Raw genomic sequence first — 12175 nt, 5'->3', positions numbered from 1 at the left:
CAGAATGGTTCGGTGAGGAGACCAGTGTCGGTGGTCACTGGCCGGAAGAGGAAAGCTGGCTGCCTGGGGACTGATGAGGTAAGTCTGTGCGTATCCTGTCTGTGCCCTGTGTTCCACACAGTATCCTCAAACAACATCACATACTTGGTTGCCCTCAAAATATTTTAGGATGTCCTGAAGTTTGGGAGTTTTGGGAGGACAGCAGATTTCTGTCCCTGAAGGACACCTGTGAATCACCTTGAATACCTGGGTGTTTGCTGGATCCTAGCCCACTTCGCAGAATCCCTACAGTGTGGGAAGAGGTCATTCAGTCCATTGGGCCTACACCGACTCTGCAAAGAGCATCCCACCCTTGCTAACCTCTTCCTGTAACCCTACATCTCTCCTGGCTAACCCACCCAGCCTGCACATTCCTGGACACTATGGTCAATTCACCCCAACCTGCATATCTTTGGACTGTGGGAGGAAACTGGAGCATCCGGATGAAACCCACTCAGTACATGGGGAGAATGTGCAAACACCACCCAGACAATCACCCGAGGGTGGGATTGATCCCGGCTCCCTGGTGCTGGGAGGCAGCAGTGCTGATCGCTGAGTCACTGTGCTGCCTTATATGAGTGTCTTTCTTTATTGGTGTGGACTGCACAGGAAGAGGCCTTTCAGCCCACTGAGCTTGTGCCAGCTCTTTGTAAGATCCCTCCAGTGAGAAACCCTCCTTCTGGTCTTCCCTCCTTTCCCAATGTTTCCCTGATTGTCATCCCCACTTTTGAAAGTTTCTGTTGAATCTGCCCTTTCAGGCGCATGTCCCAGATCACAACTCACCGCGTCAAATAAAACACGCTCGTCATCTGGCCCTCCCTCCCCCTCTCGCTTAAGTTCTGTTCCCGATTCCCTTCGATCCCAAGTCCCTCCAGTAACCCACCCTCCAGCCTCTGGGAACAGTCTCTCCCTCACTGACTCCATCCGACAGCCCCCTCCTTGATTCCAAACGCCACGAGTCGGTCTCCTGCCGTGCCTTCCCTGCTCCGAGGGGAATGGTCCCACGGCGTCTCTAGTCTCTCCTTGCTGTCTCATTGTGCCTGGTGTGAGAACCCACTTGTCAGCTCAGTGGGAAAGGAGACACTGGACATTGGGCAAGCAAACGCAACATTCCAGGAAGAAAGAAACCATTCCCTTTCCTAATCCCGGGGTCAGCTGTAATCATCCATCTCTGAGCTAGCCAACACCACTTTATTAAACGGAGACAGGATTTGTGACAGTTAAGAATGTAAAATGTTAAAACAAAGAACTGTGGACGCTGGAACTCAGGAACAAAATCAGTAATTGCTGGGGGAAAGAATTCAGTAGGTCTGGAAACATCTGTGGATGCTGCCTGACCTGCTGTGCTTTTCCAGCACCACTCTAATCTAGACTCTGGTTTCCAGCATCTGCACTCCTTGTTTTTACCAGTGTGGAGAGAAAGCAGAGTTAACATCTACATTGGGGGGATGAAGCTTTGTGGAACACCCACGTTCTGTCCTTTTTATATAAAAAAAAGACCCTGAGCTTCCAGGTGCCTGTCACTTTAACAGCCCACCTTGTTCCCTGGCTAATATCTCTGTCTCAGGTTCACTGCAGTGTTCCTGCGCAGCTCAGCACAAGCTGGAAGAACAGAACCTCGTTTTCCGCTTGCAATTTTATGGACTCGGTATTGAGTTTAGTAATTTGAGGGCCTGAGCACCTTCTCCCATGTCCTTACTCCAGTTTCCCCCCCACCCCAGGCCCTGTCATCACATTGACTGCTGTCACAAACTACCACTACCAGTCTCCATGAGCAGTTATTCATGCTCCCAGGCTGACCTCCACCCACCCCCTCGACTGCACAACTGTTTTTCTCTCTCTCTCTCTACCTATCTTTGTTTTTAATTAAACTGTACAAAAATACAGTCAACAATGAACAGCATTTTACAGGGGGGAACAATGCAGACAAATGCCAAATCTCACCTTACCAAAGAGAAAACAGTAGACACAGGCGTATACAAGATTAGTGTGGTGCTGAAAAAGCACAGCAGGTCAGACAGCATCCGAGGAGCAGAAAAATCAACGTTTCGGGCAAAAGCCCTTCATCAGGAGCTTTTCCAGCACCACTCTAATCCTAACTCCGATCACCAGCATCTGCAGTACCTACTTTCGCATAATCGTCTACAAAACATCTGATCAAACGAGGAATAAAACAGTCACGTCACACACACGGACACAGACACACACACACACACACACAGATACAGGCACGCATACAGACACAGACACACACACGCACACACAGATACAGACACGAACGCAGATACAGATTCAGGCACACACACAGATACAGACACACACACAGACACACATATACAGGCAGAAACACACACACAGATACAGACGGACAGACAGACACAGACACACACACAGATACAGACACAAACACATACCGATACAGACACACACACAGATACAGATACAGACACACACACAAACACATATACAGACAAAAACACACACACACACAGACACAGGCATACAGATACAGACAGACAGGCACACAGATACAGACAGACACACACACACATACAGACACACACACACAACAGATACAGACACGCAGATACAGACACACACCAATACAGACACACATACACATACCGATACAGACACACACACACACACCCCTCTATAACATATATTCCCACCTAGTTCAAGCTACTCTCACCTCTTAAGAAGGGTGACTGTACCCGAAGTGTTAACTCTACTGTCTTTTCCAGCAATTTCTGTTATTATTAATAATGTATAAGTGTTGATTCGGCAGAGGAGCTCAGGAAGGATAGTAACTAACTTGTTAAAATCGGAGTGATTACACTATGAGCATACTCCAAGTTACCGTACACACAGTCCCCGATCTCCGTGTCCCACACTCGGAGTTACCGTACACACTGTCCCCGGTCCCCGTGTCCCACACTCGGAGTTACCATGCACACAGTCCCTGTTCTCCGTGTCTCACACAGTCCCCGTTCTCTGTGTCGCACACTCGGCGTTACTGCGCACACAGTCCCCGATCTCCGTATCTTCTATATAGAGTTCCTGTGTTACAGTCATAGTGCCAGTTCTGGTCTCCATATATCACACATTTGAAGAACGTTTTCTGAAAGGGATGAAGGTGTAAGAATGATCTACAATGCTGCTCACAGAGCTTAAGGGGTTATAACTGTGAGCAGTGTCTGGATAGGCTGAGGGGCTGATGGCGATTGAATCTAAAAATGACAAAGTGGGTATCGATTGTGTCCAACAATTCGATAATGTGTTTCCCCTCCCTCTGGTTCTGGGTAGAGACCTGAACCAAGAGGGCTACCCATTTTAGACCGAGCCGAATAAATCCCATGTGTAATTCAGGAGAAATACCCCTCCCGTGCCCACACCAAGAGCAATGTGAATGGTGTTGATGAGTTTAAGGAGGATGCTGAATGGGGTGGGGGTGGGGAGTGAGGACAGGTTTGGAAGGAGCCTGGTACAGAGCAGACGGGCCGAATGGTGGGGTTTCTGCCCTGGGTTGGCTGCCGCTGCAGGTTCACCGAATGAGCTGCCGTTATCACTCCTCTGCCCCTCCTTCATGATGTCACACTGACACCAGGCAGCCGGCTGCTGACATCACAAAACCTCGTAACTGCCTTCCCGCCTCTAACGGTCTCGACGGAATCGAACCTAACTCGTGCCTCGGGTCGAGGGAGCAGCCCTTTCACCCAGCTTTCACCCTCGAGCAGGACTCCCAGGACAGCTCGGACGGTATTCCCTCGGCTCCCCGTATGACAGGCAGCCTGGTGTCAGACAGGAGCCACGATGATATAGTCACGCGGATGAAGAACATCGAATGTATCGAGCTGGGCCGACACCGCCTGAAACCCTGGTACTTCTCGCCCTACCCACAGGAGCTGACCTCCCTGCCCGTGCTCTACCTCTGCGAATTCTGTCTCAAGTACCTGAAGAGCCTCAAGTGTCTGCAGAGGCACCTGGTGAGTGTGCAGGGTCGGCGTCCCTTCTCCCTCTCCTCCCCGGCAGGCAGCAGGTGTTGGGTACGGGCTGGGAAGCAGGGCATAGACTGGGTTGGCCCGTCTCGCGTGTGGGCAGTAAACGCTGACCGGGTTTCAACACTACGGGCAATTTAGCATGGCCAATTGACCTAACCTGCACATCTTTGGATTGTGGGAGGAAACCGGAGCACCCAGAGGGAACTCACGCAGACACTGGGAGAATGTGCAAACTCCACACAGACAGTCACCCAAGACTGGAATTAAACCTGAGTCCCTGATGCTGTGAGACAGCAGTGCTAACCACTGAGCCACCGTGCTACCCCCCTCTGAGAAGCATCTGTACGGAGTCAAGTTAAATTGCACAATAAGTGATCACACCGACTGTATCATAATGCACGCACACAGACATGAGGAGGTGTTTGTGATGGTGGTAGAGAGGGGCCTGTGGGAATATGGTACGGTCACCTGGAAACTCATCCTGCTTTGGAAAAAGCCTGGAGGAGTGCTTTCCAACTGCCCAGAGACCATCCGCTGTGCACACACGACCTCGGGTGCTGTAGCATTCCAGAGGCTGGGAATTTGGTGGGATGCGGGGCTGTGCGGTAGCACTGTGACAGGAGGTCGAGGTGGACAGGCTGGATTACATGGCACAGGTTCCTCACTACATTAAGAGTGGCCTGCGCAGAGACCCTATGATAGGTCTGAAAAAGCCCTGAAAGTCTCTGACTAGCAATCCCGCAGCAGTGAGATTGTCACAAAGTGAGGGCTTGGAATGAGAAGGGATGTGGTTAGTCCAGGTTGGGCTGTTGTCTCCAAAAGGCATTTGCACAAGACCCCTTCTGAATGTTCACTCACTAACAGTGCCAACCCACTCCTCTGTTCCCTCAGACCAAATGTAACTTGCGACATCCACCAGGAAACGAAATTTACCGCAAAGGAACCATCTCCTTCTTTGAAATTGATGGCAGGAAAAACAAAGTGAGTATCTTGTGAATATTATCTGAATGCTACCTGATCCAATCTGTTACTCCCCTGCTCCCCGCTCTCACAGGATTTCCCAAAGTGCTTTACAATCAGTTAGCTACTGTTCGTAATATGGGAAATGAGGCAACCTCCCTCAGCACCGACCCTCCGACAGCGCCCGCTCCCTCAGCACCGACCCTCCGACAGCGCCCGCTCCCTCGGCACCGACCCTCCGACAGCGCCCGCTCCCTCAGCACCGACCCTCCGACAGCGCGAGCACTGGGGCGAACCTCAGGAAATTAAATGCTTTGTTTAGGAATTTAATCCCTTGATATTCTAACACTGAAAAGAAAATGTAAATGTGATGGGAATCCCAACCATCAGAAAGCGACCTACATGGGTGTTCTGTCTCATCTCCCTCCCCATGGCATTCAGTGGTGTTACTGTCACTGAATCCCCTCCTATTGAACAAAACTCAACTGGACTCACCACATAAACCCAGCGGCTACAGGAGCAGGTCAGAGGCTAGGGATCCTGCAGCGAGGAACTCCCCTCCTGACTCCCCCCAAAGCCTGTCCCACCATCTACAAGACACAAGGCAGGAGGGTGAGGGGATACTCCCCACTTGCCCCTGGATGGGGGCAGCTCCAACAACACTCAAGAAGCTCGACACCATCCAGGGACAAAGCAGCCCCCACTGGATTGGCCCCACACCCACAAACAACCCCTCCCTCCCTCCCTCCCTCCCTCCCTCCCTCCTCCCACCGACGCTCAGTAACAGCAGTGTGTACCAGCTACAAGATACACTGCAGAAACTCCCCAAAGATCCTCAGGCAGCACCTTCCAAACCCACGGCCACTTCCATCCAGAAGGACAAGGGGCAGCAGATACATGGGAACCCCACCCCCTGCAAGTTCCCCTCCGAGCCCCTCACTATCCCAACTTGGAAATATCTCGCCATTCCCTCAGTCTGGCTGGGTCAGAATCCTGGGATTCCCTCCCTAAGGGACACTGTGGGTCTACCCACAGCACATGGACTGCAGGGGGTCAAGAAGGCAGCTCACCCCCCACCTCCTCAAGGGGCAGGTAGGAATGGGAATGAATACTGGGCTCAGCCCATGACAGAGAGTGGGAATGACACAGACGTGAGAGCCCTGGAGGTTGCCAGTGTCGTTTCTTAGTTGAATGTGGGAGACATGACAGTGAATTGGAGAATGTGAGGCGGTGGGAGCTAATCGCTGCTTCTGTTTCTGGTCACAAACAGAATTACTCGCAAAACTTGTGCCTGCTGGCGAAGTGCTTCTTGGACCACAAAACCCTGTACTACGACACAGATCCCTTCCTGTTCTACGTCATGACAGAATACGACTGCAAAGGCTTTCACATTGTGGGCTACTTCTCCAAGGTAAGAGACCATTTCCCATCACACTGTCTGAACTAACATCCCGAGTGACTCCACACCAGCGTCCTCCTTCATCCCTTAACCCCCTCCACTCTCTCCTTCTGTTCCTTTTCCTCCACCAACTGTTTATCTAGCTGCCACCCTCCAATAATTCCCCTTGACCCCTCCCAGTGGAGTGAGTCCCACATTGTGCCCACTTTCCCGGGGGGGGGTGGTGTTTTTTTCCCCGCCCTCCCCATCGGATTTGTCGTGGATTGTCTGATAGCGATGACTCTTCCCAGTTCCGGTCCCCATCCAACGAGGGGAAACGTTCTCACCATTGAGCTGCTCCTTCGTTTTAAAGGCTTGATCAGGTCACTTCCTCAGCCTTCTGTTTATGAGTGAACGCAGCCCCCAGGCTGCCCAAATCTCTCCTGATAGTTACATCCTTTCAGTCGTTGCACCTTCCCCCTGCCCCACCCAGTTTTGCCATTCCGTCATTTCCCGATACTAACGTCTCCGTGCCAACAAGCATAAAACCCACCAGACAGCGTTCTCTGTGAAATCGGTTTTTGCAGCAGGTCGGTCAGGCAGCTCGTTTTACCCAGCTTTCTTTTCACCTGCTCAGGAGAAAGAGTCAACCGAAGATTACAATGTGGCTTGTATATTAACACTGCCACCATATCAGAGGAGAGGCTACGGGAAGTTGCTCATCGAGTTCAGTAAGTAACAACATTTCCTCACTCTACTATGGTTCAGGAATCGCTGTTACTGAATGAGAGGGAGAGAGAGAGAGAGGCACACAGAGGTTAGCATGTCCTTCAGACTCCTGTGGTGCTCTCGGTCTCCACTCTCCAGGTTTAAAAATCCACTGGTCAGCTTTGTACGTGTTTGCCAGTTTGCATAGTAGAGCCTCACATTCCCTTTCCTCCTCGTTGTCCGTTCTCAGAGCAGACTGCACCTTCCAAACCCGCGACCTCTTCCATCTAGAAGGTCAAGGGCCACAGACATGTGGGAACCCCCACCCCCCACCCCGTCCCTGCAAGTCCCACGCCAAGCCACTCGCCGTCCTGACTTGGGAATGTATCGCGGTTCCTTCCGTCAGAGTCTAAATGCTGGAACTTGCTCCTGAGCAGCATGGTGGGTGTCCCTCCCTCCACCTAAAGGATTGCAGCTTTGTAACCAGCACTGCCACCTTTTCGAGGGGTGGTGAGAGACGGGGGCAGTAATTGTCAGCAACTCCTACATTCCCAGACGTGGCTTTTGCTTACACTGGAAATATCTAGCAATTCCTTCACTGTCACTGGAATCCTGTTCCTCACCTTCTAGGGATGGCTGGTTCTAAAACAAATATCACATTGTGGGCTACTCCTCCAAGGTAAGAGACCATTTCCCGTCCCGCCGTCTGAACTAACATCCCGAGTGACTCCACACCAGCGTCCTCCTTCATTCTCCTTCATCCCTTAACCCCTTTCAGAAGGACGGTTTGCGTGACTCTTGGATAAGCTCATAGAAGATAGTATAATGTAGTAGGATAAAAGGTCGCATAACATTGAGGGCCGAAGGGCCTCTACTGTTCTTTGTTCTGTGTTTGCTTCCTGCCCTTTAGCTGGGCATAACCCCCTGGGTACAAGGTAGTTCTGAGTCCCAGTGCAGGGGCATCGACATATAGATAGCCCACAGTCCCTGTTCTTACACTGTTCCTGGCTATGACTGTAGCCAGCAGCAACTAGTCAGGATCTACCTTGTAAGGCCATTCTAACAGGCAGATGGACTTGGACCAGGAGTGGGCCACTTGGCCCATTTAATCCTGCTTTACCATTCGGTACGATTATGGCTGATCTGATTACTGTACATCTTTATATCTCTCCTTCACACTCAGCCCCCTTCCTTACCAAGACTCTACCCATCTTTACCTTCAAAACATTCGGCGACTCTGTTTCCAACGTCTTTTCAGGAAGACCGATCAGGAGAGAAAAGAATTCCTCCTCACCTCTGCCTTGTTTCTGGGCTCTAATTCAAGATTTCTCCCACATCTACTTGAATGAGACCCCCTCAGGACCTTCTGTGTTTCAGTCAAGTTATCTTTGACTGTTGTAAACACGAGTGGCTGCGGGTCCAGCCCTGTCCGTGTCCTTTGCTTGTCAGGCAGTCCTCCCATTCCAGCTATTAAATCTGGTAACCCCCCACACCCACCCCCCACCCCCCTGTGAACAGCTTCTATCACATGGTGATGCATCTTTCCTGCAGTAAGGAAGCTAACGCACCATGCAGTACGGTAACAGTTGCAGTGTAAGCAAGAGAAAAATCTTGAAATGTAGATATTGCTGACAATTATGTCCCCATCCCTAGTTGCCCCCTTGAGAAGGTGGGGGGTGAGCTGCCTTCTTGACCCCCTGCAGTCCATGTGCTGTGGGTAGACCCACAGTGTCCCTTAGGGAGGGAATCCCAGGATTCTGACCCAGCCAGACTGAGGGAACGGCGAGATATTTCCAAGTCAGGATGGTGAGGGGCTCGGAGGGGAACTTGCAGGGGGTGGGGTTCCCATGTATCTGCTGCCCCTTGTCCTTCTGGATGGAAGTGGCCGTGGGTTTGGAAGGTGCTGCCTGAGGATCTTTGGGGAGTTTCTGCAGTGTATCTTGTAGCTGGTACACACTGCTGTTACTGAGGGTCGGTGGGGGGAGGGAGGGAGGGGGTGTTATGAATCAATATTAAATTGTGGAGTGAGATCTAACTGATGTTGTGAGTGACTGAATTAAATTGTGGAGCGAGATTAATTTGGGTTGGCACAGTGCCTCAGTGGTTAGCACTGCTGCCTCACAGCGCCAGGGACTTGGGTTCGATTCTAGCCTCGGGTGACTCTCCATGTGGAGTTTACACATTCTCCCTGTGTCTGTGTGGGTTTCCTCCGGGTGCTCCGGTTTCCTCCCACAGTCCAAAGATGTGCAGGTCAGGTGAATTGGCCATGCTAAATTGCCCGTAGTGTTAGGTGCATTAGTCAGAGGGAAATGGTTCTAGGTGGGTTACTCTTCGGAGGGTCGGTATGGACTGGTTGGGCCGAAGGGCCTGTTTCCACACTGTAGGGAATCGAATCTAAAACTGAAATAGTCCAGTTAGTTGCGGTCAGTCGTTCACATCCGGTTTTGATGATGCTGCCTTCTTCTTGTTTTGACCAGAGTTCTAAACTGTGATATGTAAATGTCTGTCCCCGTTAACCCGTGACCGTGGACCTTCTCTGTTCCCAGGTTACGAGCTCTCAAAGGTTGAAGGGAAAACGGGAACCCCAGAGAAACCGTTGTCTGACCTGGGACTGCTGTCCTACCGCAGCTACTGGTCCCAGACCATTCTGGAGATTCTGATGGAGCTGAAATCCGAGAATGGAGAGAGGCCACAGATAACCATCAAGTAGGTGATGGGGGCCGGGGAGGGGAAGGCGGCAATGTCTGTTCCTGTCAGTGCCCTGGACAGCATCTCCACTCCAGCTCTCAGCTCTCAAACCCACGCTGCAGAAACTACAGCCTGGTACTGTTCTGCACTGTTCCCATCTTGTGGCAATTTACTGTGGGTTACTTTTGCCTTTATTTGTTCACAGGATGAGGGTGTCACTGGCTGGGCCAGCATTTATTGCCCAGAGGTTGTAGGTCTGGAGTCACTTGTAGGCCAGACTAGGTAAGTTTCTTTCCCTAGTGAGCCAGATGGGTTTTTTTCCCCTCAACAATCGATTCATGGTCATCATGAGACTCTTAATTCCAGGTTTTTATTGAATTCCGATTCCACCATCTGCTGTAGCAGGTTTCGAACCTGAGTCCCCAGAGCATGACCTGGAGTCTCTGGGTTAACAGCCCAGCGATAATACCACGTGGCCATCGCCTCTTGCAAAGTGCTCCATGAACAGGCAATTGTTAAGGGAGACACTGGCATAGCTGTAACCTCCCTGGGCCAGTAATCCAGAGGTCTGGCTGAAAACTTGGGGGACATCGGTTTAAATCCCACCATTTGAATCTGAGTTCACGTCATTGTAGTGAGGAGGGTGGCACGGTGCCTCACAGCGCCAAGGACCTTCAGGTGACAGTGCAAACTTCACACAGACAGACATCCTCCCCGGGTCTGCGTGGGTTTCCTCCCACAGCCCAGGGATGTGCAGGTTAGGGTGGATTGGCCATGGGAAATTGTCCCATAGTGCCCAGGGATGTGCAGGTTAGGGTGGATTGGCCGTGGGGGAACTGTCCCATAGTGTCCAGGGATGTACAGGTCAGGGTGGATTGGCCGTGGGAAATTGTCCCATAGTGCCCAGGGATGTGCAGGTTAGGGTGGATTGGCCGTGGGGGAACTGTCCCATAGTGTCCAGGGATGTACAGGTTAGGGTGGATTGGCCGTGGGAAATTGTCCCATAGTGCCCAGGGATGTGCAGGTTAGGGTGGATTGGCCGTGGGAAATTGTCCCATAGTGTCCAGGGATGTGCAGGTTAGGGTGGATTGGTCATGGGAAATTGTCCCATAGTGCCCAGGGGTGTGCAGGTCAGGGTGGATTGGTCATGGGAAATTGTCCCACAGTATGTGGGTAAGGTGAACTAGCCATGAGAAATGTGGGGTTACGTGGATAGGGTTGGTGGGTAGTTCTGTTTGGGATGCTGCTCGGAGAGCTGCTGTTGACTCGATGGGCCAAATGGCCTGTTTCCACACTGCAGGGATTCTATGATTCTACAGGTCACGTGTCCCTCAGGGATAGAGATCAGTCATTCTGACCCAGACTGAGCTACCCTGAGACTCCAGACAGGTAGCAGTGACCCCCCACCCGCGGCAATGACCCCAGCGTCAGTGACCCCCCCCCGCGGCAATGACCCCAGCGTCAGTGACCCCCCCCCCCCCCCCGCAGCAATGACCCCAGTGTCAGTGACCCCCCCCCGCAGCAATGACCCCAGCATCAGTGACCCCCCCCCGCAGCAATGACCATCCCGTGGCAATGACCCCTGCGTCAGTGACACCCCGCGGCAGTGACCCCCGCAGCAATGACCCCCATGGCAGTGACCCCAGCATCAATGACCCCCCGCAGCAGTGACACCCCCCTTCCCCGCGGCAGTGACCCCCAGCAGCAGTGACCCCCGCCTCAGTGACCCCCGCAGCAATGACCCCAGCATCAGTGACACCCCGCGGCAATGACCCTCGCGGCAGTGACCCCCCTCCCCCGCATCAGTGACCCCCGCAGCAATGACCCCCATGGCAGTGACCCCAGCATCAATGACCCCCCCGCAGCAGTGACACCCCCCCCCCTCCCCCGCGGCAGTGACCCCCGCAGCAATGACCCCCATGGCAGTGACCCCAGCATCAATGACCCCCCGCAGCAGTGACACCCCCCCCTCCCCCGCGGCAGTGACCCCCAGCAGCAATGACCCCAGCGTCAGTGACCCCTGTAGCAATGACCCCCCGCAGCAGTGACCCCAGCATCAATGACCCCCCGCAGCAGTGACCCCCCCACTCCCGCGGCAGTGACCCCCAGCAGCAATGACGCCCCCCCCTTCGCACCAAAGACTCAGAATGGTGTGGGAGGAGAACCAGTCACCAGCCAGACCTTATTCTTGTGGACAGTTTCTCAGTCTAATATCAGCAGCTTTTGCTGAACCTACAAACTCTCAATCTTTAACCTTTCATTTCAGTGAGATCAGTGAATTAACCAGCATCAAGAAGGAGGATGTGATCTCAACTCTGCAGTATCTGAATCTCATTAACTACTACAAGGTAGGCCAATGCTAAACCTTTCAAAGATCTGTCACATCAATCAAGGACAGGAG

General features: G+C 52.4%; 1 protein-coding gene across 11 annotated transcripts in view; it reads left to right on the top strand.

Annotated features, from left to right (window-relative positions):
• Nucleotides 1-12169, top strand: part of LOC140457122 (histone acetyltransferase KAT5) — a 32906-nt gene extending 20737 nt beyond the window's left edge. For 6 of the 11 annotated variants that reach the window (XM_072551138.1, XM_072551147.1, XM_072551141.1 and 3 more), the window contains 7 exons: nucleotides 1-78; nucleotides 3777-4025; nucleotides 4932-5021; nucleotides 6271-6411; nucleotides 7016-7109; nucleotides 9633-9792; nucleotides 12041-12169. In XM_072551138.1, the coding sequence (XP_072407239.1) occupies nucleotides 1-78; nucleotides 3777-4025; nucleotides 4932-5021; nucleotides 6271-6411; nucleotides 7016-7109; nucleotides 9633-9792; nucleotides 12041-12137 (909 nt within the window). In that variant the 3' untranslated portion in view covers nucleotides 12138-12169. The remainder of the gene's footprint in view (nucleotides 79-3776; nucleotides 4026-4931; nucleotides 5022-6270; nucleotides 6412-7015; nucleotides 7110-9632; nucleotides 9793-12040) is intronic. The other 5 variants (XM_072551148.1, XM_072551143.1, XM_072551139.1 and 2 more) reach the window with 3 other exon arrangements.
• The last annotated feature ends 6 nt before the right edge of the window (nucleotides 12170-12175 follow it).

Source organism: Chiloscyllium punctatum, chromosome 31, assembly GCF_047496795.1.
Source record: "Chiloscyllium punctatum isolate Juve2018m chromosome 31, sChiPun1.3, whole genome shotgun sequence".
Classification (NCBI taxonomy): Eukaryota; Metazoa; Chordata; class Chondrichthyes; order Orectolobiformes; family Hemiscylliidae; genus Chiloscyllium; species Chiloscyllium punctatum.
Note: the sequence above shows the minus strand (reverse complement) of the source record. Positions and strands in the feature narration are given on the sequence as shown.